This window comes from Galendromus occidentalis, unplaced genomic scaffold (genome assembly GCF_000255335.2).
Source record: "Galendromus occidentalis unplaced genomic scaffold, Mocc_1.1 scf7180000075629, whole genome shotgun sequence".
NCBI classification, from domain to species: domain Eukaryota; kingdom Metazoa; phylum Arthropoda; class Arachnida; order Mesostigmata; family Phytoseiidae; genus Galendromus; species Galendromus occidentalis.
Genome location: NW_003803619.1, coordinates 192,313 through 219,355, shown reverse-complemented (window position 1 = coordinate 219,355; position 27,043 = coordinate 192,313). Strand labels below are relative to the sequence as shown.

Below are 27,043 nucleotides of genomic sequence, written 5' to 3'. Positions count from 1 at the left end.
CAGCCCGAAGAGCCTGACCCACCGAGCTTCGCGACTCGACTTTGTTTACAGTCTCACCATCATTGCAGAGCTTACGCAGAGTTCGATCAGAGTCTCGGACGACTGCGCACTCCACCCAACGAACAGTCAGACTACCCCTGCATTCGGTCGTCAATATTCTAGTCCAAACGAACTTTCGGATATTGGCGGATCGTCTCCATCCGGATGAACAACTGGTCAAACCAGAATAATCTTTTCAGTCGCTATTCGGCCACGCTAACCATTGACCGATCGAATCTCCGGCTTGCGCATTCGATGACGAGGGCAAAAATCCTGAAGGAGAAAAACTGAATTTGAGGAAGCCGGCTATCACGACGACAACTCACTAGGAAAGGAAACAGAGATCCAGCGCGGAGTCGGTAGTTTGGTACAAGAATGCGATACGAGCCTGGGGAAATTCCATCGATAGCGGATCCCCCGGGTTCTCTGAGCATTGGAATCTTCATTTCGCAAGAGCCGTGGAGTCGGCCGGACGAAGCGGCCTCCTTTTGCAACGAGAACGCTCCAGGGAAGGGAGACAATGCGACGCGACACGCGGTCGATCGAATGCTCCGCGAGAATGCATCGGAGCTCGCGACGATGCTGTTCCCTCGGAGGACTCCCACGAGCGATTGGACTCAATTACTCCTCGCACTCATTATGTTCATCTAGGTCGTGTCTTCATCGTCGGAACTCATCGCGAGTCTGGACTTGAGTCTTTTGTGCGCGGTCTCATTTTTCGTGAAACGTTGCCATTGAGAAACGTCTCAGCAGGCACTGATCTCTAGAGCGTGAAATTTTTTTGGCCAATCAGTCCCGGGAGCGGTTTGGTTGCCGAGGAGTTTTACTCCCCTGGAATGAGTTCCCCGATCCGTCTCCACTCCTCCTTGAGGTGACCGAGGAAGATTCTGGCGAAGTGCCAGGAGATCGCTCTTCCATCCCCCCGACTGCAAGTCACTTGCGTCAGACACCGTGAGCTGTCGGCGTTGACTCTGACCAGACCAGAAACTGTCACTGTGATCCGCTCATGAAGCCTAAGAAGGCTGATGGAAGAATAGACGGTTATAAATTTAGAAGGATTTGTTTTTATTCTCGGAGGAAACGCCGAAAAACGAGAGGGTCACTTTACATCAACAGAACTAAAATGGATCAAAATACCACGGTTGGAAGCGATTTAGATTTTCTGTCTACTCGACCTTCTCTCTGGTCGACGTCACCTGCAAATTCGGGAACAACGGTCTATATATTAGACTCGTATCTCATAATTATTTCATCTCGTATATTTCCTGCTGAAGGCTAAACGAAGAAGCCTCACGATCACGCGGGAATATAACTCCCTCACCGGTGTATCACTCGGTGAGCGAAATCGGAGCGAAATCGGAGCAAAATCTAACGAGTCAAGTATTCATTACTCAGGTAAGAACGAATACCTGCTGAGAAGTGACGCCTCCATTCACCGCGGCCGTGACAGAGCACTCCTGCATCGACTTCGAAGCTCCGCACAACATCTTCTGCTGGACGAGGCCCTGTCAAGAGAGGACGAGGACGTGATGTCATTACATACTGAATCGCTAATACCACAGAGAATAAAGGACTAGCAAGTAGACTGCTCGATCTACCTCTACCGATCGTCTACCCGTCGATTGCCATGCAGTCTCTACTCGTCGGCTAGTATTGTACTTTGACGGGCCCATTTAAATCCTCCGCGCGAAACGGGCGCAGGTCATTCTGGAGCGCTGGGGGAACGCGGAGAAAATTATGAAATTGAGGAATGGGCCGAGGAATGAAAACAACCGAAGCTCCTCGACCCTGGACGGTGTCGCTTGTGGAGGAGTCGACTTTCGTCCCTCCCGCTGCTGTATGCGGAAAATACAAATGATTGCACAGTACGCGTATGATCTAAGAGAGGGCGTTCCTTTAAAACGAAGGCTTTTTTGTGGACTCGCCGACGCAGGTCACGCAAACCATACTCTCTGGCCAGTCTCCACTCGATTCTGCTCGTGTGTCTCCACAGAGGCCCTCGCTTCTCTGATCCCTAGAAAAAACGGGAACGAGAACGGAGGAATCGGATGTTCGGGAGAGTATGGCCGAAAGGGCTACGCCGCCGCTCAACCCAGACTCCTGTACGCTTTGATCCGAAAGCAGAATTCTAGAAGCTACTTTGAAGCGGAGGCACGTCATCCGTTCAAAGATCATTACGTTCTATCATTGGCTTTGCGAATCCGAGGGACGTTCGCGCATAATCGTAAAAGGCTGATGCGTCGAGCCTTCTCGAATCCTCTCTACCATTCAAACGGTAAAGTCATTTGGACGACCGCCGCTACCTACTTTCCCCGAGCCCGTCGGTTAGTATTCCTCCCTCGCGATCGATGAACCCGCCGAGCCTCTACGCGAAACTCTGGAGACTTGCCGAGCGATGACCGACTGACGTGCAGAGACAGAATTCTGACACTCTGTTCGAGCGCTCGACGTCTACAGGACAGCCGGCGAGCCGGACGGCCGAGCAGCTACATGCAATTGGAGATCGAGTAGAAAGTTCACTGTGAGGAACTAGCTCCGGCTCCGCCCTTGGAACTGACATTCGGACCGGCCGCACCCTGAATGCAATATGGGCGATGTTGTTAGCCGACCGGAAGCGAAAAGACGGACCAGGCTCCGCTGACTTGTCGATTTGCTGACTGCAACCCACACCCGACCAATCGAATGATCAAGCAGGACCGTGTACCGGTCGACGGACCTGCCGTATAGGCGGCCGGCTGGAACAAGCGCAGCTTACGGAGCGACCGAATTCCCGATGTCGATCTCGATCTCTTGATTTCTGTCAGGAAGCCAAGGTGAGCCACTGTTCCTGTCTTGTTCCCACTGATTGGAATGACATGAGCTCTATGGAAGATCGAGCCGTCGACAAGGAGGCGGAAAGTGCAAGTACAAAGCCTCCTTCCGTCGAGCAGTGAACAATTACAGTCTGTCGTATGGGAGGGTACACGGTGAGCGGGGAAAATCGTCGTGCCGCACGGTATGGGCTCTTGCGTTTCAGGACTGTATAGGTACCGTCGCGCGGACACCAAGTGACCGTGTCCGGTAGTTTCGCCTCTGATGGTCGAGAATTCCCCGGCGCCGACGTAAATGCGGTCTGAAGAGAATTACGGAGAACGCTCGAGTGCGGGTTTGTAATGAATTATTCTCAACGAACCGTACATCGGCTGCCTGGGTTCTGAGTGCCCGGCATCGTCGTGCGACCTGAATAGAATTCCATCCCTCTGAAATTCCACAGAGCTCCAAGGCTGGCTCAACGGGAGCTCGTCCTCCGCTATTTCGTGGGGTTTCTGCAAGGGGGAAGGGCAGTGGGAAGGGGAGGGGGAAGAAGGGGTAAAAAAGCCTCGCAGCAGCCAGAACTCATGGACTGCCGCTCCCGCGATTCGCGTCTTTTGGTCCCTCCTCGTCGAAAGTTCCACGGGATGCCTCCGGAGCTGAGTCAAACCCCAGATCGAATGCCGCCTCGGCTGCAGACGATACCGCTTCAGAGTATCTCGGAAGATGAACTTCATGTTTTCTAATCCGAAAGACCTGATTTTTTGTCGGATCGGAGAGTTCGATCGGGCGGCAGCTATTTCGGCCGCTCTCGCGATCAGCTTGGCGCCAAAGCAGCGGTATATCCCCCCGTGCACCGTCATAGAAAACAATTCTCTCACGATAGAGTTCAAATCGAGCGAGGTCGTAGGCGGCGAAAATTTCTCAGCGCTCGCTTCGAATTTCGCAATACGATTCGCCCCGTTTCCCTTTCGTTCTCAGTCCCTCTGGCAGCGACCTCAGTTGCCGCGCATCTGGCGACGCGCAACTGCGCAGCGACTTCTGGAGAAATACAGAGCTCTACTCAATACCGAACTTCGGTGCCGATCGACATTCTTGTCGAGCGCACGCCTGTGGCAAGTCAAGTAGTGGAAACGAGACTTACCCCGAGCTGTTTTGAGGTTCGCGCTATGACGTCCATCAGGGCGATGACGAAGCTGCTAAATTCGGCGCACATCTTGCCGTGATAAAGCGGGTGGTCTCCGATCCGCAAGAGTCGATGTTTCAGCCCTGGATTCGGAAGAAAGGAGCACGGATATTCTCTTCCTCGTTTGACGACAGGTTTGCTTCTGGCAGATCAGAAGGACCTAACCGGAGTCAGAGCCGAAGTCAAACGCAAGATGGACTCCAAGTCGGAGGAGGACGAGCGACCGGAGAGGACGGAGAACAGCGTTCGGAAAGGGCCCGCTTCTCTGTTGGGAAGCGGGGGAGGGAAGGATTTACACTCGTTGCGAGCAGCGTGTTGCAACGGGATCTGCCGGCACGTCGGCTGGAGGAGGACAGGCAGACGAGTCATGCGGGGAGTTATCAGACGACGTCGACACACAGTCTGGAACTCACAGGCCCCGGGGCAGTCTGAGAGCCATTGAGGTCCGAGTGGGCATTGGAGGGGAGACTTTGGAATAAAAACTTCTTCTCACTAAGTGAGTGGGAGAACACGACCTTCCCCTCAAGTTCTCATTCGGGAGCCTTTCTCCCCCAGCCGGCTTCATTTGGACGACCCGCTCGCTGTATCCGCTGTTTCATGTCGTCTACAGATTGACCGATAGCAGTTCTTCATGTCTCGTTCTATTTGAGCGCCCTGGCCCACTCTGGCGGCCCTATCGGCCCGAACGAGACCCAGGGCTGTAGAGTCCCACACGCTAATAGTGCGCGAGCCCGAGGACTCGAAGCCGTCTAGCTCTCCGATCCGAGCTGCGCAACCTAAGCCCAGATAGAGGTTCGGAGATTATCGAATTGCCTCGGAGGAATCGATTGCTCTAACTTCGCGGAAAATAAAATAAGGCGAGCCCAATACTACATCGGGATGTCTACCGCGGTACCAGTCCGGACAAAACGAAGACTGGGGCTGCAGCCTTCAGGAGCGTCCAGGGAGCATCCGTGCGATCCGGGAAAGCTCTCAGCGGAGGAACCATCTTCTGGTCTCATTCAAAAAATTTCTGCTCCACTCTCCCTCTTGCTCGTCGCAGCAATCCTGCTCGTAGAGATCACACGGATGCCCCCGGTCTCTCGCGGAGGCGGTCGCGTAGGGGACGAACGTCGTCGGAATGGACGAGGATGCTCTATCACGGTGAGGTGCGTGTCCCGAGGCTTGAGGGGCGAAACGTTTCATTTGTAAATCCTCCCGAAGGTTTCGTCCTGCTCGTTGTTATTCCACGCGCTACTCCGATCGCATGGACCTACATGATGTCCCCCCTGATGGCTCCGGACGTGCCGCATGAATGTGTGCCGCAACCATCTCTGAACGCGAGCCCAACGAGCTCCGAATGCTCAGCTTATCCTCTGCGATCGACATTCAGCGACGGGATTCTCCACGACGCTCCGAACGGAGCGAATCCAGAACCCTGTGAGTTCAGTCAGACGTACGACACTCGCCACTACAGAGCCACCGCAACCTCTGAATGAAACTTGGTTTACTGAGACAGCTGGAAACGCTCCGGGCTTCAGTCTTCGATCATGTTGGGCTCTGTGTTTGGGGTGGGGGCGCCATTGCCGGAAAGCTCGCCGACGCTTTCGGCCGCAAGACGGTGTTCAACGCTTGTGTCATGACTGCTGCGATAAGCGGCATTTCCGGAACGTTCGCTCCCTCCCTTCTCTGGTTCAACTGCTCGCGAGCCATCCTCGCCGGATGCTCGGCTGGTCTCACCGCAGCCATTGTGACTCTCTTTATGGAAATCATGCCGAGCACAGATCGTTTCCTCATGAACGTCGGTTTCGGCGTAGGCTACGTGGTGCCTGTCGTCTTCATCGGACTCCTTTCTTATGCTCTGAGAGACTTCCGTCTCATGCAGCTGGCTTTGGGGGTGTCTCGAGTCTCGGGCTAAGAAGGCACTGCGGAACGTTCTCAAGCGAAGCAGTAGACCCACTCCCGAGATGACGACGACGATGGAACGACTGCGGTGACATTTCGAAAGCAGTTACTCCACCGGAGATCAATCGATGCGTTTTGATGATCTGCTCCGCAAAGAAAGGATCGCTCTGGACATCATGATTATCTTCCTTCCGTGGTTTTGCGAGTCAATTGCCTACTACCACATCATGCTCAACGCCCATACGTTCGGAGGGGGTTGGGGGGGAAACGGCAGCTAAATTATGCGCTCCCAGCATCTTCAGAGACTCCCGCGGCCCCCATCGGAATTCGCGTTTGCCGACGCTATGGACGACGCATTTCGCGAATCGCTCCTCTAGTGCTGAGTGCGATCTGTTTCGCCCTCAAGTTGATTTTAGTTCCGGCTGACCTCACGTGGCTGAACATCGTAGCCACGATGGGGATACGGTTTCTTCTGAAATCGCAGAACTTCACGCAGTAGATCGCGATTCATGAAAATTTCCCGACGCCCGTCCGCTCCACGGGATTCGCTCTCTGCCACATGTTCTCGAGAGCCGGGGCAGCTGTTGCACCCTCCGTTGTGGATCCGGCGAGAGCGACGCATTCCAGCGTTCCACATGCCATATTTTTCGCATCGGCTGTGGTCGAGTGTTTTTACCTGAACAGAATGCCAGGGACTCTAAACGAGCCCCTCCCAGATACGCTAGAGGATTTGGAAGAGATCTATGCGAAGGGAAGTCGCAGACGAAAGTGACGTATTCCGTCCGCGGTTGCCAGCTGCCGATCGAGCCGGAAAATGAGATCACGAACGGTGGACCGCCAGGGAGCCGAGAGGGCATTCTCCCATTCGAATAAACGAATTATCAAATTAATGGATGTCGGTCGATGATTGTGGCGACTCTATAAATCGAGGAACTGAGACCCATAATAGTTGCTGCTGCGAAGAACGCTCGCTGAATATGAAGATTTTTAGCATGATCTCGAAATTAACTTGGACGACATCGTGCGCCCCTCGAGCAGTTACATTCATTGAGAGGGATTCTTCGCGGCGAGTACGTGCACCGAATAAGGACGCCGAGCCTGTCGGTCATCATTCCTCCTTCATTATATGAACCTCGCTGTTACTCTATGGAATTTCACTTCGCCGACTTCCTCCGACGAGTAAGGCAACGGATATAGGGGAGCTCCTTCCATACACTGCAGGACTCGTCTCATAAGGGTTATCCGCGTCGAATTCCTTCGCGACGACTTCCGATTGATGACATCCTGCCTGATCGCGTATTTTTGGAGTCTTAAAGACATATCCCTGCAGCCGACGTCTCTTTCTGACCCCTTGACATCGCGATTGAATCGATTCTGTCGGGGCTTACCGGGCATCAAATCAAATGATATGGGTCCGCCAGGATATATCAGCATTCTCTCTGGCTCTCTATGTGAGACTCATCGATCATTACGCTGGTACTCCATGCGGCGCTCAGAACGGGGACAGAGATATCCGAGTCTTATTAAAAGGGCTCGATTCGCACGATAATAGCCGCGGTCGAGGCCACTGATGCGACTCAGCGTCCGACAAGCGCCGCGCCGTACGGTCACGGATCCAGATCCTGAAACTCGTTCAAGAACCCTCCAATGGGGCTCTCCTGTCAGTCAAAGGCCAGTGGTCGGGCTTCTCCCACAGGCCGCTGTCGCCCACTGCGGTTCTTGAGATCTGATCGAGGTCAACAATCTCACCACCTCAGATTGGAAGACGCCACATGGCCGAAGACGTCGAGTCGACCGATTCTCAGTCTGCCGGGCTAGCCACTCGACAACGGAATGAACCCTACGTGGTCCATCTGACCGAAAATCCGCTTCCTGATTCGGCGTTGAGCAGTCCCACCGAGGCGCTTAGAGAGAGTAGCGATCACGTCTATGAAATGCCTGCCAGGGCTCGGGAACTTTTTGGTGAACGTGAGGAGATGGGCCGAAATGGAGACGGAAGAGCCCCCCGCCAAATGATCCTCGATCCAGGATCATACTAAACTATGGCAGGCTGCGTTGTGAATTGAAGATTCGGAAGTTGCGTAGCTTGCGCAAGATTCGACTCTCGCTCGTCGAGGTGCTCTTAGGCTGGAAAATCCTTGGGGATTTCCTCCTCTATCGCGACCCGCGCGTTCATTGATTCGAATCAGCACGCCGAAACCTACGCTCGAAGAGTGAAAACTCTCAGCCTCATCCGCGAGAAAGACCCAGACTTTGATCGGCGGGAATACACACGTCAGGCGGCATTCCTCACTTTGCGAATGTTCTAGGATACTACGGAGCGACCATGCGTGCAGCCGCAGGGATCCCCGACAGTCAGCTGACACATGTCCTTTGTTTACTTCCCGCAGCAGACGAACTAAACGAGAGTCTTTCACAAGCCGTGGCCAATCGTTTTCCAATTTCGAGACTTCCGACACCGCTTTCAGTCTTCGAGGACTCATCTGTGATTATCTCGTCGGCTGGAATTCTCAGAGTATGCTCCTGAAGCGCGTACCGAAGCTAGGCATTCACTCGGGACTTCGACATCTCTGTTCAAAGGTGAAACAACTGACACCTCCGGTTTTCAATTCATGCCTCCAGCTTGCCTCCGAATTAGAACCCCTCTGAAAAGAGATTCACCTCTCTCGGGAGTCATATTCGCTTTGCATCCATATTTCATTTTGAACTGAGTGCTTTTCTCCCCATCGATAGCCACCGTCGTCTCTTCAAATCTCTAAAAGGGCGTTTTTCTAGGCAGCTTCCACAACGTTTCTAGAGCGACGAGTCGCCGTGTCGTCACGACGTTTCTCTCTGGAAGACTTGACTCATTTCGCTGAAATTACCGGGGACAGGAATCCGTTACATCTCGACAGGGAGGCAGGACGGAAATTCGGTTTCGATCGGTGCATAGTTCACGGTGCTCTCCTGAATGGTTTGGTTTCGGGTCTGATCGCTAAGAACCTCCCGAACTGCGTGGTTGTGGAGCAGACTTTGCATTTTCCGAACGCGTTATTCGTTGGCGAAGAGGTTAAGGTGCTCCTCGAGGTGGTAGCGCAGCGGAAACGCTTCGTGAGCGTCAGATACTCTTGTGAGAGTGAAACGAACCGTGAGGTCTTGAGTGGGGAAGCCAAACTCTTTGTCTGAGGCGGGCCCATTCCGAGTAGTATGGGGATTCAGAGCATATACATCGTCAACAAATCCGGCGGTTTGATCTATCATTGGGATGCACCGCTTGCGGTCCTTGAAGTCGAGAAGACTTTCCGCTATCCTCTCGATATTCAATTGGCCATCAAACGAGACGTCATCCATCGATGGAGGGTGACTTTCGGCGAGCGCGATGGAATCAAAGTCGGTTACACGATCCTCGCCATAAACGGAATTCCGGCCGAAGGTCTCAAGCTTCAAGACGGACGAGAAATAGGCGATGTGCTTGAAAAGCAGGAAAACTACCCCATCAACATAAAGTTCGGAAAAATTCGGCCGAGTCTGAATGAGAGGATGTTTTTCGCTTCGACATTCCATTCGCTTTTCGCGATCGCATCCCAATTGAGCCCTGAGCCGAAATCCTCGGGCATCGAGGTACTCGAGACCGACACATTCAAGCTCTATTGCTACCAGACAGTGACCGGTATAAAATTCATGGCGGTCGCCGATCCTCGACAAAGCAATGTCGATGCACTGCTGCGGAAAATATTCGAGATCTATGCCGACTACGGATTGAAGAATCCGTTCTACGCTCTGGAGCAGCCCATAAGATGTGAACTTTTCGACATCCACCTTCAGCAGGCTGTTGAAGGTATCGACCGAATGTGAGGTACGTTGAAGACGACGGTGGCTGATCCCGGAGACTTCCAGATAGAGAGAAGCATGCGTTCGATAGCCTGTCTGATGTAAGAGGAAGATCTTTCATATTTCATCTTATCAGACGCCTCCCGATGTGACTCAACGGATGCAAAAAGGCCTGCCGAAGACTCTGCCCCTTGCCGGAGTGAAGAAAGTTGTTCTCGTATCATCTGCCAAGGGTGGTGTCGGAAAGTCTACAACAACAGGTAGATTTTCTCCTCCCTCTCTCGTGATTTATCAAGACGCGAATATCCAGAATGTCTCGTCGACAGCGGGACGATGAAGATCTGAAGATATCATCGTGCGTCATTTACAGTCAATCTCGCGATCTGTGCAGCCAAGAAAGGCCTTTCAGTAGGTCTTCTAGACGCTGATGTTTTCGGTCCGTCGATTCCGCGAATGATGAATCTCTCAGGCGAGCCTGAGCTCAACAAGCGTGAGTTTTCTCGAATAGAATCGACCAAGCATCAAAATATTTATTCTTCCCGCATGCTAGTCTGATATCGATTACTTGTTCTCTTATCCAGAAAACCTCATGGTACCGCTTCGGAACTTCGACGTGCGAGTGATGTCGATGGGCTTCCTCGTTGATGAAGGCAAGCCGATCGCATGGCGGGGTTTGATGGTTATGCAAGGCGTTCAAAGACTTCTCCGAAGCGTGGCTTGGGGTCCACTGGATCTGCTCGTCGTCGATATGCCCCCAGGTAGAGGCCACCGCTCTTCTGCGGAATCATCTCTCACCAAGCTCCCCCTCGGTTGTTTTCGACATTGTTCAACCAAAATCTCAGCTCGAGATCCCGAAATTCTGGGGCGACTGCTTCAATGTGATTATGCGATTTCAGGGACTGGAGATGTACAACTGTCGATCGCCCAGAATATACCCATTGACGGAGCAATGATAGTCACCACGCCGCAAACGATAGCGCTCCTCGATGCCCGCCGTGGTATCGAAATGTTTCGTAAAATGGAGGTACCCAATCTGGGAATCGTTGAGAATATGGCTGAGCATGTGTGCGAGAACTGCGGGCACACAACGCACATCTTCGGTAGAGAAGGAGCGAGGAAATTAGCGGCAGAGCTGGATGTACCCTTCCTAGGTGAGCCTCCCCTCGTCTTGAAATCGTGTGCCCCCGGGATGATCCCACCGAACGATCAGACGCATGCTTTCTTCCAATAGTCTCTGCAGTATCCCTATCCTCGTCTCCTTCGAGTGAAGAACGGCGGCCAGAGAACTGTCAAGCCTTGAAGAACAATGGCAAAAACGATATTTTATGTGATATCTCTTCGGTAGGAATTATATTTCTCGATTCTTCGAGGTTTATTGGGTTTTCTTCGCAGGGAGCATCCCGTTGAACTTGTCCATCCGTGAGTGTTCGGACGAAGGCAAACCAATTTGCGTTGTACAACCAAATTGTCCAATCGCGAAAACATACGAGGAGCTAGCAGATGGAGTAATCACCCGATTGGACCTACAGCGAAAGTGATTCATCTTCGACTTCGTCGCAAAGATGGCCAATGAGAAGCTAGGATGTATCTATGTGCGGATTCTAATGTCGCAATTGTAATAAATGGTTATATAGGATATTTTGACCAGGTTGAACCATCGAAAGGCCCCGAGGTCTTAATTCTTGTACCTTTTCGTCTATTGATCTCCCAGCTCCTCGAGCTCTAATCTAAGAGGAATGACAGGAAACACGGGATACCGGATAGGATCGCCAGATGCGTTTATTCTGATATATTAAAGATTATCACTCATGATCGATATAGACGCCATTAGTGCTGATCTCGGATCAATGAGTGCAAACGAATGGCAACGAGTGAGTTTTCTCAGTTTTAGCGCTGGCTTCGATTGAAGCCTAAAGTTTGCCCGGGCATTCTTCGTACCGTATTTGATTTCACGGAACAGAATGCCTTCCCGATTTGATAAAAACAGGAACGCCCTCAAAAGGGGAAATCAAATCAGATGAGCCCATCGATATCCTTGGAGATTCCTGCGGGATCCTCATTCGGTCCATAGCGTTTCACGGGTTTACCTGAGGTGGAACGAGTCGTATCGATCGTAATTGAATTTGTAGATTATCAGATCCGGCTATCGAAACGAAATGCACGACAAATGGATAATCGAGAGAGCTCTCCGATATCGTGACGCTCACTCAATCGGAACGAACCTTCTCTGTTGATGAGGAACTTTGTGAAGTTCCATTTGATGGCGTCCAGCAAGAATCCATGCTGCTGATTCTTGAGGAACACCCAAAGTGGAGCAGCGTTGGATCCGTTCACATCGATCTTCAAATACACAAAGAAAAAACTTATAATTATACATAGATGATTTGTCAGCCAAACGACCTCTTCAAGTCGACAATATAATCATAAATGAAGTCGTATCGGTAAAAGGGCGTGACTGGATCTTGCCGTATTTCGAGCAACGAAATTCCGCAAATTACACAGACGTCATCGTTTCAAACGGAGTCATCACCGTCGTGCAATTACGCTGTCGGGATCACACTTTTCAATTTTGTATGGGTTAACATAGCTTCTTCCAACAGCAATGTTCGAAATCACTGACCTTCTTGAACAAATCGAACGTCACGTTGTATTTGAGGGAGCAGAACTCCTTTATCTCTTCCTCAGAGCCGGGTTCTTGAGATCCAAATTGGTTACAAGGGAATCCCAGGATTGCGAGGCCCTAATATCAAAATTGTGAGGGATCAATCGCTGAGGCTCTACGAATAGGAGGAACGCATTATACGTCTCGAGAAATCATCGAACCTTCTCCTTGTAATTCTGATAAAGCTCCTCGAGTCCGGCGTACTGCTTCGTGAATCCGCATTTCGATGCAACGTTGACAATCAGAACAACCTGCAAGAAAATGCTGAGTATCAGCCAACATCTTCTCCCTTCTGGGTAATGCCATTTCGGAGCCTGGACACAGTTCGCCACGAATATATACACATGTGTTTGAATATTGAGATCAGAAAAGTATATACATATATCCCCGGACATCCGATTATTACAGACCGAATAGTCGGTTCTACCAAGCTTTTGGGGTTCCTCATGTAAGAAAGAATCCACCCCGAAGCTGTGTGGGGCTCCAGCCCCTAAGGACAGAGCTCGTCATGGTGGAGTATAGGAGCGGGTCACCTCTTGGATTCCCCGTCCCATACAGATCTGAACCAAGCCCCGCACCAAGAAATATTCTAGGCACGCCCCCGCATGTGAGCTGCCCCGGCTGTAGCAGGTGGCAGACCTGATAACAGAATTCTGTAAATAACTAGCTGATGGATTTCTCGTATCGGTCCTATCTTCTCCCATGCTGATCGAATTGGCCAACAATGGACTTATTCTGGCAAGACGGAAAATCAGAGGCGATAGGCTCCCGGAGCGTTTGCGGGTTTCTCGCACCCACGCGCGTCCCAACAACGGGTAGGACGATGCCCCTGACGATTTCTGCGTTCTATTCTACATCAGAGCCCATGTTCGGATACAAAGATCCTCGGATACTCCGGACCCTCTTTGCCGGACCCCATTACTATGAGCTCCTACCAGATGTCCGGTCGAAGAGATCCGGCGCCCGAAAAGCGGTTTCGCATCCAACCTCGGAGCAATGGGAGTTGGGGCGCTCAGATCCAGGTTCCGCTTCCCGGGAAGCCGGGGGCTATATTCGGATCAGCTACTCCGGCATCGAGACGATGCCAATGTGAGCAAGCGAACCTCTCTCTGATATACAACGAACGGTCACACCTACAGCTCCGATGGCCTCCTCTACCTTCCTGAGGAGTCGATCAGAAAGGGTCTTTTGCTTTCGTTTTGGCAATGTGAGCGCCCATGTGGTGTGACTCACTACCTTTTCAGAGATCATTTCGTGGGAGTCGGCGGCGATCATCGCCACCGGATCCCTCGGTCGGTATTCTGCTTAACTTCTTGAGCTCGAGATCCAGAGGAGGGTTCGAGTATGGTTTATTCCCAGGGAAGTTCCCACAAATCTTGCTCTCGGTCAGGCCTATGCAGAGGAAAGCGTGAATCGAACACGGCCCGTCGTTTCAATTCGGACGCATCTTGGGATTGATGGGTGAATTCAAGCATCGGGCCCGATTCGCGTTTTTTCCCCACAATCAGAAAACAAACCTGATCGTGATAGAAAGCAGTCTATCTGATACGCCGAATTTGACAAGCTCGTTTTTTCGCTCTGAGCGGCGACACTGCGACACCGATATGACTACACCGATTCAATCGCGAAATTTATTTTCCTACCTCGGGTCGTTCGGAAAGGAGCAACGAGATCTGTAGCGAAAATCCATGAGGCTCGCCTTGGAAAAAATCGATCGTCGACTCCGGCGTCGCGATGTTCTCTGATATTCGACTTTCGGCCGCCACAGAGCGAGCGGTGAAACGCAGTTTCTCAGTGAGGGAAAGTTTCCATCCGCCGACGCCCTCGAGCTCATAGAGCAGAGTCTTTTTTTGTCAGAAGCAATATGTCGAAAGTGAACGGCCCGGGGAGTCACGGAGCGCGAAAGAATCCACCGTCACAATGGGAAGGCAAATTCTGGGAACGAAACGGAGGAAATTTTCGATGGGGATGTTTTCCCGAATCGATGCGTGAAATCGGGCCGTTCGCGACTGCCCAAGAACGGAAATTGAATATGAGATCAGCGGGACGTCCCGTACAATTTAAGGCGGAGCGACATAGGAAATGCCGCCTTCGATTCGTGTCGGTCCTCCATTAGCGATCGGACGCATGGTCACGAGACCTGTTTCGAATTCCTGAAACTCAAATTTGAGGCGGCAGCTGTTAGACGCTTGAACCTACCTGCCCTTTGTATTTCTCGAGGCAGACTTCATTGCCATCGATATCCGTCACGGTGAATTCGTAAATTGACTCCGCTGTTTTCGGATCTACAGCCATGCTCTTAGCAATCGCTATTCCTCTCTTCAGTGATCACTAGACGAGTGCGAACTTGCTCTGCTACTACCACAATGCAGAACCACTTCTCTGAGTGAGACAGCGGTAAGTTTCGGAAAGAGCCTAAATCGCGGAACTTTGTGCTCTTCGCTCCCGAGTGCCTGGGCTGAGCATTGATCCAGTCTACGGTTTTTGTGATGCTTCTCTCCGACGTTATTGAATTTTGAACCTGAATTATCGGACGTTCCGCCATTCAGAGTCCAGGACACGCTCTTGTTGCTTGCTTGTTCCGCACTGCGGGGCACCATCGACCAGAGGAGCCTCGTCGTGTATGAATAAAATTCCCAAAATATATGAATCCGCGCGGACCAAACTATGTCCGGAGTTCTGGAGCATGACAAGTCACGGTCCGAAGGCTATGTCGAGAATAAACGGGAGCCGTGATGTCTGAGAATTTCTTTCAAGGTGTGAATCGAGAGGATTATGATAGAACCGAAGGAATTACGATACAAGGCGAACAGTAGAACCTCGGTATACTGGACTCGGATATGACGGACGCCCTGTTACAAAGGGCCGATCGCTTGGTACCGTAAGAGCCTATGGGATCTCGAACATTGAGTCTCTAGGCTACAGCTGACCCGATGACGGACGATCGGACACAACAGACTGGTTCCCATGTCTCAGTCCTGACTTCTCCCATGCTGTTCAGATCGGTTGAAACGAGTCTATTCTTGCCGGTAGAGAACTCGGGCGAGATAGCATATTCAACGATTCGCGAGGTTTCTCGCCCTCTTGCGAGCCGTAAGAAAGGCTGCACCGATGTCTTCGGAGAAATCGTGCTTCGGATGCAGTTTCGGCCGATCCCTTCGAACCCGTGATCACGAGCTTCTTTTGTGTTCGAGCGCTCATTGCTCTGGAATATCTTGGAATACTCACTCAATCCGACCAGAATGGGACAGGCGGACTTCTTCCAGCAGTCGATACTTCCGTCGAATTAAATTGCCTCCGAGGAGCAGCTCTCTCTGAGCTCCTCTTCGGAAGAGAGCTCTCTACTTTGCTGGTTTGTATCTCTTTGTTTTCAGCTCTTCGCTCGGGAGTCGGTGGACTCGTGACAGCTCGGAGGAGCGAAGACTAACATATCACTCAGACTTTCGCCTATCCGAGAGGAGCGTGCTCGAGATCAATTATCGACTCGAATCGGATGGACCGACCGAACCCTTGAGTCTTCACGGAACAAGCCTCTCGAGACGGAGTCTGCGCATAAGGGTCACAGCACTGTGCGTTGGATGGTTTCATGGCGGCCGGCGACGACGTGCCGAAAAACGCCTCATACATCCCCCACGGATATGTCTCCATATTCCGAGCACACAACCTCGCCCACTGCTCGTGGGTTCAGCGTGTTAATATCTGGGGAGGAGCAGAATTTGGGCCTCGTTCGGTCAGATGATTGCGAGCTCCGTGAGTGACCGTGGTCACTCTGACTTCTGATGCTTCGGTGTGACCCTCTCCGTGAAGGCTGAGGGGCGGGAATCGCGAGCCGAGTCCTACAGAATCTCCGGGTTCACAAGCTATACAGCGTAAAAAATAGTAAGATGTATGCAGCTCTGGACTGAATCACTTCAGTATCTGCCTGGGGCAAAAGCGCGGGTCACTAAATAGGGGGCCGCGTCGATCATGAATGAAAAATCGAGAGTGTCCGAACCCCTTCCGTGGACCGGTCGGGGATGCGTGAGTCTCAGCAGGACATCTTCCAATATCGCATCCGCGGTCAAGCACTCCGGGACTCAAGATCTTACCCGCTGGCTCCCGAGAATAGGGAAACAGGGAGGTTCTCCATTCCGAAATTGAATCTTATCTTTATTCCGAACACATCTCTACCCCGGGCTCCTCAGCCGTTCTGTCTCCTTTGGGCTCGATGCGAAGAGCGGACCGCCCCAATGCCCTTGTCCTCCGACAAGCGACCAAGGGGCAGCTACGGCTGGACCGAAGTCAGAGTTTCACAGGCTGGGACATTGCCTCTACGAGATCAGCTCCCCGCTCTCTCTCTCCGTAGAGCGCTAGACCCATTAATGAGGGTAGTCGGGGACGAACTCCTCTTCGCGCGGGTCAATCCGGCTCAGATTTCGGAGTTGGTTGTAACGCGCCGATTCTCAAAAATAAATATTATAGATCGCGTCGCCAATAGCGAAATCGCTGACCCTATCTCACTCCACATCGTCCGTCTAAAATGGTCATGACTGCTTCAGTCGTATTTCTTCTCAACGATCAGAGCGGCGATGAGATACTTATCATGAAATTGATGCACAATTAAGCCGCGTCTTGTAGGCAACCGGCTAGCGATCCAGCGAGAAGCGGGGTGCCGGACATCGGATATCTCGGTCGACTTCCTGAAGGAACAAGGGCTGAGAGCAGCCTCCGTCGGTTTACCTGCGCTCTGACGACTCGTGAATGAACCCCCAGATTCAGCCGTGCTAGTAGCGAGGCTCTCAATAGAGTGGCTTAGTCGGGCTCGGTCACTCACATCCGAAGACTCTTCCGCATCGAAACATCACCAGGCTCCGGCTCGCTAAAATCAAAATTGACTGATGCGGAAACCGTAGGCAGCGCAATTTCCGATATCTTATCCCATCTCGACAATAAAAGGGTATCAATAGCTACGATCGACATCCGTGTCCGCTGAAGCGTGTTGCGAATGAGCGTCACTGTTTGCGTTTCTCTATTTTTGCATTTCTCTATTTTCGCGTTTCTCTGATTTTGCGTATCTCTGATTTTGAGTTTCTCTGACCATTAGGGTTGAACATTGTATCGTGGAAATCTCTCTGGTTAGTCTTCCGCTCGGGCCGTTCCTCTTTGCGATCTGCTGATCCTATGTATATATGTATATATGTATATATGTATATTTCTGATCCCACCGGCCTTTTTTCGCACATGACATCCATAGCCCCCCAACCCCTACAGTACAGACCCTAGTTTCCTCCCATTTCCCATGAGAGCTTCACCTCCACGAGGCAGGGCTTTGTATTAGCCGATGGTCTCCAGGGGAACACATGCCCAATCTTGATATTCTGAGGATGGAACAGGGCTGGGTTCTGTCTCCTGCGAAGTTCCCGCCGTTCCCCCTTTGATCCTCTCAGATTGTGACGAGCTCCGCTTCAATGTCCCGAGTGACCGCATTCAGAGCAATTCTGTGACGAGCTACCGTATTCGGCATTGTCTTTGGCGCGTATATGGAGTGAGTGGCCACGACGCGGCCTTTCTTGATTTACGGAGCTGCCGTATCCCGACCGATTACAAGCTTCCCTTATACCATTCTTTCAAGTCCGAGACGACTCTTCCGACCAAATGTTCCTCGTCGCTGCTAGGTCCATCCCTCCGACAGACGCCGTCCCTTGATAAACTCATTTTGAAGCTAGTCTCTCCGAGTTTCCTCCCGGAAGACCTCTCTTCTGCCCGATCACCCCCACATTTGAGCGAAGTTCAGAATCGAAGATTATATGCCAAAGCGGAGCTCACACCGATCGATGGGGAGAGTCTTGCTCGTAGGAAATAGATCGTCATGGCTGTGATCCTGCTGAGGAAAGGAGATCGACAAGGCTCAAGTCGCTCGTGTTTGAGAGCAAAAAAACGGCCTTGTCAGGGCCACCAACTTTCGTGAGATACCTATCCCGCAAGCTTCTCCCCCTGTGCCGACTGATGCGATTATTTCTTTTCTGGATGCCGATAATTTTAATGCTCCTATCAGCGTTAGGCATTACACATGAAGTGCCACCGGCCGGATTTCTCCGGTTTCCCGGGATAACTGAGGGACGCCGGTGTCCCTCAGTGGCACTCAATGTGTAAGGCGAATGAGCCAAGGACGAGTCGCTCTAAGGTGGTCGCCTCCGGCGGAGAGTTGGATCCTGCGGCGAGCTGGGTCGCGGCGAGTTGGGGTGTACCGAAAAAGTGTACCCTAAAATGATGCCGTTCAATGCAATTCCACAAGGATATTCCGATTACATGTGGAAGGGATTCAGTCCGAAGGCGTTTCAACCAACGTTCAACTGTTACAGTATCTTATCGTGTCCGCTTTCGCATAATAAGCTTGCAACAAGGTCCGTCTTGTTCAAACGCGGGCAAGCAAAGAGACATAGGTAGGTCGACGCGAGCAGGGCTCCCGGCCTTGCGGGATGCCCGGATTCGCCAGGAATTCGTTCCAAGACGAGCATGATTGAATTCCGGGAGCCAAGGTATTTTCTGTTTTTTCCTCGCAACCTCGTTTGTTCGCTCCATCATTATCCGCGCCTAAGAATGACGGCTGTACTTCTCGAGCTTTGGTACAATGTCTCATTCTGAAGCCGCGGGGCCTCAGTCGCGCTGGCAGGGAGGATGAATAGGAGGAGGAGTAGAGCTAGAATCTGATCATAATTAAAACAGCGCTCTGTAAGGCTGATGCTCCTCTGAAGATCGATGTTGAACACTCTGCTCTTCCTGCCGCTCGCTCAAGACCTGCGACGCCACACGCTTTTCTGGAACTTTCAACCAACTTCCCGCGCGAGCGGGTCGTCCCAGAATTGTCAGCGAGCCACGTTGCGTGCAAGAAGCCAGATATCTAAACATCCGATTCTTCACCCAAAAAGCACGTCTGCTGCCGAAAGAGCCTCCCTCCTGAGCGGCTTGTGGGTCCGACATGGTCGCTGTATCTTCGCCCCTTACATGTGATGATTTAGAACACTCTGTTCGGCCGACCCCAGTGCATCAGAGAAGCCAGTATGTAGCAGCATCGAAGCATGCGACGCCGGTGATCACAATTATTATTCCGAACGAAGCCGCGGGTCTCGAGGACCGGAGCCGAGCGAGTACCATGAGTTACTCACAGACGCAAGCCTCTTCAAGTTCCCAGACCGACGAATGACTCATTAGTCCGCAGTTCGCTCATCGGAAGTAGAAGAAGTGAGGAAGGTTCCTCATTGTGCAGCGGCGGACCCTTGTCTCCAAAGTCGCCGGCGAGGTGGGATCACACCTCAATGGATCGCTAAATTCAGGATCGCTTCATCAGTCAACGCCGATTTCGGTCCGTACCGACTCAGGGAGCTCATCCTGCGGGAAGGGGGGTGGGGGTGGTTTCTTCTCGTTTCAGAGAGGATCATTCTTTCAGAGAGGAGTCGTTCTTTTCTCGAATCTCTAACTTCTATGAGTCAGCTCCATTTCCCAGACAATCGAAGCTCATAAAAAGAAGAACAAAGAACGACGTGCTCAGACAACTGATCCACCCTCCCTGACGTGCTTCGTGGAGCCTCGGAATTCTCGTTCTGGAAATCGGCAATGAAAACACATTTTCTGCTCGTCTTGGTGGTTGGCTTATCCTGGGCAGGGTGTCATGCCGCTCCGTCGAGTCAAATTACCATGAGTCGTCTGCTCGACGCGGCCGCCTTCGCTCTGAAGAAAGCATCAAACGCTCCGGAGGGTTCTGTATTGAGCCCGACATTCGCAATTCGTACTTTCTGGGAGTACGCTCTGTCGCAGAGAGATCTTCCCGCCGACAGTGAACAGGTTCAAGATGCCGACGAAGCCGAGGTAACCCCGACTCCCAAGCCTAGTCCAAGGAAGAGGAAACCTTCCGCAGGAGGGCAGCGTACTGCCCCGAAGCCAGCGAGCGGAGATCCCGTAAGTTCCGTCACGCGCGGGACCATGCCCCACAAGCGGAACTCCGCTAAGAGGAGGTTCCGAATCTCCGCTCGCAACGACACGGACGAAGTCGAAACGACTGGTACTGCTGCAGTGAGAGATGAGAAGCGAAGACCATCGACGCGGTTGTCCCAAGGGTCCCGTCGGCCTGGAGTGACTAATGGTACGGCCGAAATCCCGGAAGGAGTAATAGCTCCGCTTCTGGATCGTCTGATTGATGACCCATCAACGAGAAATTCAACTTTGAAGATCATCAGAACCGCCCTATCTCGGGCCGAGAGAATCGTGCTCCAGCGAAAAAAATCCTCCAAAACGGCTCACGAGTCGGCTGGTTCACCGACGAGTGCTGAGGACTCCGATGAGCCGCTCGACGATGATTTTCCGCTAGAAGATTTCGAAGATGAATTCGAATCGACTACCAAGGATCCTACGATGAGCGATTCCCCGAAAGAGGGTACCAAAACTGGATGGTTCTTCAAAAAGTGATCCTTATGAACACTGTTCACGGGTTGCCGCCTCATTCACCCATCGGATTTGCGGTAAGCCTGCTTCATCAGCCGACCCGTTTATTCGACCCGAAAAGACCGGTCCCGATGCTAATTGATGGAGCGGACCCCTGTATTGTATTCATCATAATTCAGGGGGAGGGGGGTTCCAGATATGTGCATGAGTAGTGATATGGAATACAGCATAATAATATATATGTCCGCCCTGTATGATCCAATCTTCAACATGATAAGTAGATTCTAATATATAAATAAATAAATTAATTAATAAATGAACAATAATATATATCCTGATATCGAGTTATGAAATGGAGAGTAAGAACGTCGGAATTGTCCATCATCCGGACCAAACCTTCATGTTTGAGGTATAGTGATGGATTTCGACAGAGAATCAGAAGAAGAGCTCCTAATCACCCCAGCGTCCAGTTCCTTGACAGAGTCTGAGGCTCGTTTTCGCGTACCTGGCCAGCCACCAGAGAGGCACTTCGACTGTCACTTTTTGATCGTTTCATTCCGATGAAAAAGACATAGAGCGTCAATCGTAGCGGAATGCGATAATTTTTTCGTCATGTTCCGAATACTTTCGTAAGGGCTCCCTTCTGAAGAAGCTCATTCTGATACCATCCTAATTGACGGTTCTTATTTCAAAAGTACTCCGAATACTCGGCTGGAACACAGCTCAATCGGTCGCCTCGAAAGCAAAGCGTTCCTAATTTGAGTAGAGCTTCGAAAAAAATAGACGCGAGATCTTTCAAGCGGCGAATGCGGCAACAAGAATGAGCCCTCATAGAGTGAGCGTCACTTCGACCGAAAACCAGGGATCGCTCTCGTTGTCAATCGAAAAGTCACAGGTCCTGAAATCGGCTCGGGTTGGCTCGCTGTAGTGGAACGAGCGCCAACAAAGCTTGAAGTTTTCAAAGCCGCGACCAGAAGAAGAAGAAGCTTGTTCACTCATTTTCTCGCCTCCTTCCGCGGGCTTCACAGACAAGCCATCATATAGTCGACGACGCTCATAATGGATCGAGCGATCTAGAATGATCGGCTCGTACAGCATCCGTCCAGCAGACGGAGAGCGCAATGGTCAGATATCCTGATGGAGAGTCAGCTCGAGCAAAGACATGTACTCGATCACTATAATTCAGACATGAACACGCGGAACATTCGAATGTCAGCCTCCCTTGGTGAGCCACGACACCACACCGATGTGAGCCTAGCAGGATTTTGCTATTTTCATCCACAGGCGACGAGCTTCAACGTGAGGCCAAGCTGTATTCCCATAATCATCAGAAGTTTTCGTACCCAAGCTGGAGACTCGCGACGCAAACACTCCGTAATCTGCCGCATGCCGAGATGATTCATCCTATCCGAATGCTGTCCTGACTGGTTTGAGGCCGCTCTTTACAGCAAGAACCGTGTGCTCCGGAGAGATAAGGCTTCGAAATATCGTAAATTTTTGTATGAGGCTTTCACGCTGTCTTTCGTGTTCTGCCAGCCCCATGAATCAAGGATCATCCATCACTGTGTTCCCCGCAATTCCATCAAACCCTAGTTCGAGAGACACAAAAGATTTCTAACAGATTGAGAGCTCTATTCCCGGAGCAGAAAAAAATGGATCCGGGAGAGTGTTGCGCCTGTCGTTCCAATTTGAAAGACCCGTTCTCGCCTGACAACGCTTCGCTCCAGATCACGGTGGTAATACTTTCATTCGATAAAGGCTGCAGACGCGCAATAGACACATGTAGCCGCCACGCATCGATTCCGGGGCATAGAACATTCAATTACCGGGGAAGTGGAGTTTCCTGAGCAGAAAAAAAGAGGATTGAAAAACCAAAGTATGATCATTGTTCCGGGAAGTTCCCTCCGAGCTCATTCAAGGCCAGACGTCGATTTTACGTCTCCGGGTCCGATGACCAACTATTGGTTTTGAGAAGGCGCTTCTTCATCTCGGATCCTGTATTTACGCTCCCCGAAATCCGATTCCCCTCCCTAGAATCTGATGTCCCCCTATCCTTCTGGATTCCAATCACCCCTCGGCCCGGAAAAACGAATCTCTATTGAGGACTTTGTCCCTTTCGTGATTATGTAGAGTCGAAAGCAGGGAACTTGTCAAGCACAGGAGCAGGAGCTACCGAATGTGGATTCAATGAGAGGGAGTCTCAAAGCCTCCCAAGGTGTTTTCCAACAAACCGCCCATGTCAGTCGAGATTGGGTCAGTCGGAACTGCGAATCTTCCGACATCGGGCGAGTATACGGCAATAAATATCTCGATCTGCGGAGCGGTCTAAAGCTCCCACTCAGCCCACCTCCCCGACCGTTTGCGGCTTCTCGAATATGCTTAGCTGTACACACTCTTCTCCGTTACAGCTTACCATACGAGCATGGATTCAGGCACCAATCAGTCGACCGGAGCGTTCGTTCTCATCGAATGATGTCCGTCTCGGCCGCCGTACCTCTGCGATTGCTGAGGTATGGCGCAAAGTTCGTGAGAAAGGGGAAGGTTTCAACTAGCAAACCCTGACGTTTCGAAAATCCTGTGTACTTCACAGCGAGGGGAAAACACTCGAACATTGGTGAGCTGACGCTTTCATTCTCTAGGGCAGTTGGTCCCAAACTTTTTCTTCCACGGAACCCCTAGGGGTTCCGCAGGGGTTCCACAGGTAGACTTCGGGGTTCCGCGCAACCCGCCACGGAACCCCGAGGGTTCCGCGGAACCCAGTTCGAGAAACAATGCTCTAGGGGGACAGGGGCATGCTAGATCGGTAGCACCCCGATGCAATGAGAGCAGCAGCTCGTTTTCGGCTGCCTGCAGTTCAAATCAGCGGCCCCGCCAGCCAAGCACGATTGACGGAGAAGAAAAAATGAACCCCTAGATTGTGCTCACGGGCTCTGAGATGTGGGACCGTCTCAGGGACGTCAGAGGCGAAACCCTGTCCGAGGAGGAACATGGTCCCCGGTGCCGGAAAATTCCATAATCAGGGGACTGTCACCTCTCCCATCCATCCTGCAGAAGAGTCTCCGACTCCTGACATCTCGACTCAAAGAACGGTGAACGGTTCTCGGCCCACGTAAGGTATAACGAATACCCTGAACAGAATCGTCATTCCTGCTATGCTCTCGAATTATCCGTGGTCCGGAAGAGATACCCGAGACGTACATAAGGGCGAATCGGCCCTCAAGACTGACTTCACGGTAATCTCAAATCGACAGCTGCAGGGTGCCGCTTGCGATTCGACGCATATGAGTGTAGAAACAGAAATTCGAGCCAGAGAATCCTACGCAGCCTAAATGTGACAAGTGGATCGTTCCAGAGTCCACGCTTAACGCATATCGCCCGCATACTTTATGAACTATTCGGAGAGAATAACAGAGAAAAATATAATACTATAGACCGCCATCCATCAGACGCCGACTTGGCTGTGATGACTTCTTGTTGAAAGTGATAGCGCCTCGACTAGCTCGAGTCATGCTCGCGTGGCTTGGTTACAATAAAAATAATTCATCTCGCTGCCGTTTCTGAGATCGAATTCGCCTAGTATCCCTACAAGTGCCCTAACCCCTAGCTGAAGTTTGCACGGGGCAGTTGTGAATCCTAGGAAAGTGGCTCCTAGGATTCACGGAGTGTCACCAAAACCTGGCTCTGATGGGGTGAGGGGAATGAATCAGTGAATCATGTGTCAGCGATGAGAAGACATGCTCAACTGGAGCTATCAGCCTGAGCTATCGAGGACAATCTGATGGTGGTCTTGCGCACAATGAACGCTTGATTCTCCCCTCCCTACGTCGCCACCTCCTTGTGGCTCGCTTACTGTGAAATTCTCCGGAGTAAGAGGGACGTATTCCTTCTAGCTCCCTCTGCAATACAGCAAAAGCTTGTTACAGCGAACCTCTCGGGACTGGCAAATTTGGTTCGGTGCAGCGAATAGAGCACGAGCCACGAGAGCACACCTACCTTTCGAAACTTCCAGCATTCAAGTGAATGCAAAAAAATCAGATGGAGTGGAAATCCTAGGTCGCCTCGGCATTGCGTCTATTCTAGACCGTTGGTAATATGTAAATTAATCGAGGAGCTCACAAGAAGTCTGTTAGTTTTCTCTGTACCATGTTCGTGGTTTGATTTCTATGTACGAAGCTCTCAATGTCTGAGATGGCACGGAAGATGCTGTCTGGAGCACACCCCTTCGCGGCAACAAACCGCCTGATTCATGATGAGGACTCAAGACATGCACCGACCGCAACTTTTCCCTCTGAAGATTTTTCCAGAGGGTCATCCTCACTCTCACTATTTTCGGAATGCGAAGCTGTCCTAATCGTTGATACGCTTGGAACTTCTTCGAGAATGCCGGAGTCTGTCAATTCTTCACATACTAGAACATCGTCATCGGCCGCCACGCAGTCATCAGATGTCGTATCACGGCCAATACCCCGACGTTCTGCGTTGAAATCGATCCAATCTGAAGGTTCCTCACAAAAGCTTCCTCCGGTCTACGGAGCTCGGTTGGACATGGCACTATTTTCCCAGCACTTCACTGACGTAGTTGGGAGAATTTCCGACCAAGCCGACGCTATCATATTTGCGCCTCTTCCAGAGCTTGTGTGGGTATCCCCGACTTCTTCTGTCCAGGTTTCCCTCTTGGTAATAAATAATAATCCACAGCGATTCGCTCCGGAAAGAGATACTTTCTCATTCACCAGATCAGGGAAAATCGCAAGGTATGTGAATGATCCGGAAAATGGAAGTGCTCAGGGATGATTTGATATTTAGACGAAAACAGCTCGGATTCCTCTGAGTCTGCACGAGCTCCACGGAACAAGGTATGACGACGTCTGCATACAGAACACGGAGGATCCTAAGACTTGATTCTACACTCGATGTGGGTATTCATCTCTAGCGTGCGTGGCGAGCGACTTCGGATGATCGGTATCGGTAGACTCGTGCGTAGCTGGTGGACGACAGCATCGTTAGAGACTCCACACTCTTTTGCCTTGCAGATAGAGCAGCTAGTATTCGAGAAATCTATCCTGGTCGATCACTCCATCTGCGGAATCCTCTGAATTTGATAGTGTTGACTGAGGAAAAGCATTCTTGATATCGATGCTCGTAGAGCTGAAACTTGGTTTCGTACCAGAAAAACTTCTGTTGAAAACTGCTGTTGTGTGAAGAAGTGGATTGGACTCGATGAGATTTCTGAATTCAGAACGAACGGTTGCGTCTAATTGTCGGCCGGACAACGGGAAAACTTGGTGGCAAGGAGTCACTCGACGAAAGGGACCACCAGTCCCCTAGAACGGGGGAGGAGCTTTGGGCTGACGTCTGGTCGCTGTTCATCTGTAACGGGTGAAGCAAATGCAGCTATCAGCTTGCGGGAATCGACATAACCGACGAGATCATTAGATCCCAACCGACAACTTTCAGATGTTGGAGTGCGGTCGTTTGTGAAAGCTTGTGATTTTGTGTTGGTGTCCTACTCGCTTCAACGGAGAAGCATGCGTCCGGCTGTTTTACTCGCCGCGGTGCTCATTGCTTGCAGCGCAGTCGGATCGACAGACAAACCCAAGTTCATACTGACAGATCTGTCGCAGAAAAATGAAAATGTCACGTGGGACAGTCTAACCGGGAATGTCACGGCAGCTTTAGGAAACGTCATGAACTCCATCTTGCCTCAAGTGGTGCGAGCCACCTCTGAAGTGGAACTCGACGCGGATTGCACAGCTTCGATGTTCCAGTTCTTCCTTGGATTGCGGAAATTGACTCCATGGGCTGTGCGAAGTAAGTACTCTTATTAAACAGATCGTATGAGTGGCGAATAGATAGTGTTCGGTCGGCTCTTGCAAACGTCGATTCGACTGAAACTCGAACGAGTCCTGACCCGCGGGTCGGCCCTGCATCCGAGGGCCACTCAGAGATGGCTCTGAAGTTGTAGTCTTCCTGAGATCGACCATAGAAGAGTCATCCCGTAGTCTCTTTCCGTTGAAAATTCGCTCATGGACTGCGGGTCAGGGCGTATGATCCGGATGAGCGAAGCATCAACCACTATAATAATGATGCTCGTGGTCGTTCTTCACTTGAGCCTGGAGAACGGACGGAGCTTGAAAAAATTTGCCAAGTTACGCCATGTCTCCGAGTGGCATATCGCGTCTACAGTGGCGTACGAAGGTTTTTTCTTGGGGGGGGGCGTAGATCGGGTCTCCGCATGGGAACGAAATCCAATA

The 27,043-nt window shown here is 51.4% G+C and overlaps 4 protein-coding genes, 1 long non-coding RNA gene and 1 other non-coding gene across 7 annotated transcripts in view; 4 read left to right on the top strand and 2 right to left on the bottom strand.

The window, feature by feature from the left end:
- Positions 1-1,087: 1,087 nt before the first annotated feature.
- Positions 1,088-4,217, bottom strand: LOC100906910 (uncharacterized). Its single transcript, XR_145184.2, has 3 exons — positions 3,974-4,217; positions 1,449-1,544; positions 1,088-1,235 (listed from the first exon to the last, which is right to left on the bottom strand). It is a non-coding gene; the product is annotated as an uncharacterized LOC100906910 (long non-coding RNA).
- Positions 4,218-5,145: 928 nt separating this feature from the next.
- On the top strand, positions 5,146-9,064 carry LOC108864636 (solute carrier family 22 member 8). Its single transcript, XR_003777126.1, has 4 exons — positions 5,146-5,158; positions 5,219-5,893; positions 6,006-6,667; positions 8,794-9,064. It is a non-coding gene; the product is annotated as a solute carrier family 22 member 8 (transcript).
- Positions 9,065-9,085: 21 nt separating this feature from the next.
- Trs23 (trafficking protein particle complex subunit 4-like protein Trs23) lies at positions 9,086-9,733 on the top strand. The gene has a single exon (XM_003737883.1). It carries the CDS (start codon positions 9,086-9,088, stop codon positions 9,731-9,733), a length of 648 nt encoding a protein of 215 aa, XP_003737931.1.
- Positions 9,524-11,337, top strand: Nubpl (NUBP iron-sulfur cluster assembly factor, mitochondrial). The gene is made up of 6 exons (XM_003737863.2): positions 9,524-9,734; positions 9,846-9,969; positions 10,080-10,199; positions 10,291-10,467; positions 10,606-10,860; positions 11,102-11,337. Exons 2-6 carry the CDS (start codon positions 9,870-9,872, stop codon positions 11,245-11,247), a joined length of 798 nt encoding a protein of 265 aa, XP_003737911.1. The 5' UTR covers positions 9,524-9,734; positions 9,846-9,869; the 3' UTR covers positions 11,248-11,337.
- A 136-nt stretch (positions 11,338-11,473) lies between these two features.
- On the bottom strand, positions 11,474-14,761 carry LOC100906621 (glutathione peroxidase). Of its 2 annotated transcripts, XM_003737862.2 has the most exons (5): positions 14,571-14,761; positions 12,533-12,622; positions 12,330-12,449; positions 11,932-12,049; positions 11,474-11,796 (listed from the first exon to the last, which is right to left on the bottom strand). In XM_003737862.2, exons 1-5 carry the CDS (start codon positions 14,664-14,666, stop codon positions 11,723-11,725), a joined length of 498 nt encoding a protein of 165 aa, XP_003737910.1. In that variant the 5' UTR covers positions 14,667-14,761; the 3' UTR covers positions 11,474-11,722. The 2 variants fall into 2 exon arrangements, with proteins under 2 accessions (XP_003737910.1, XP_018496271.1); XM_018640755.1 differs by having other exon boundaries at positions 11,768-12,049.
- An 11,556-nt stretch (positions 14,762-26,317) lies between these two features.
- The window catches only part of LOC100897662 (O-acyltransferase like protein), a 17,386-nt gene continuing 16,660 nt past the window's right edge, over positions 26,318-27,043 (top strand). The window contains exon 1 of the mRNA XM_029112357.1: positions 26,318-26,600. Within this exon, the coding sequence (XP_028968190.1) occupies positions 26,318-26,600 (283 nt within the window). The remainder of the gene's footprint in view (positions 26,601-27,043) is intronic.

Coding starts and splice junctions, on each gene's coding strand:
- Trs23 (XM_003737883.1), top strand. CDS start 9,086: ATGGGGATTCAGAGCATATACATCGTCAACAAATCCGGCGGTTTGATC.
- Nubpl (XM_003737863.2), top strand. CDS start 9,870: ATGCAAAAAGGCCTGCCGAAGACTCTGCCCCTTGCCGGAGTGAAGAAA. Junction 10,468..10,605: donor CGTCGTCGATATGCCCCCAG/GTAGAGGCCACC, acceptor ATGCGATTTCAG/GGACTGGAGATGTACAACTG. Junction 10,861..11,101: donor GCTGGATGTACCCTTCCTAG/GTGAGCCTCCCC, acceptor TTTTCTTCGCAG/GGAGCATCCCGTTGAACTTG.
- LOC100906621 (XM_018640755.1), bottom strand. CDS start 14,666: ATGGCTGTAGATCCGAAAACAGCGGAGTCAATTTACGAATTCACCGTG. Junction 12,450..12,532: donor ATCAGAATTACAAGGAGAAG/GTTCGATGATTT, acceptor TTTTGATATTAG/GGCCTCGCAATCCTGGGATT. Junction 12,050..12,329: donor CGTTCGATTTGTTCAAGAAG/GTCAGTGATTTC, acceptor GTGTATTTGAAG/ATCGATGTGAACGGATCCAA.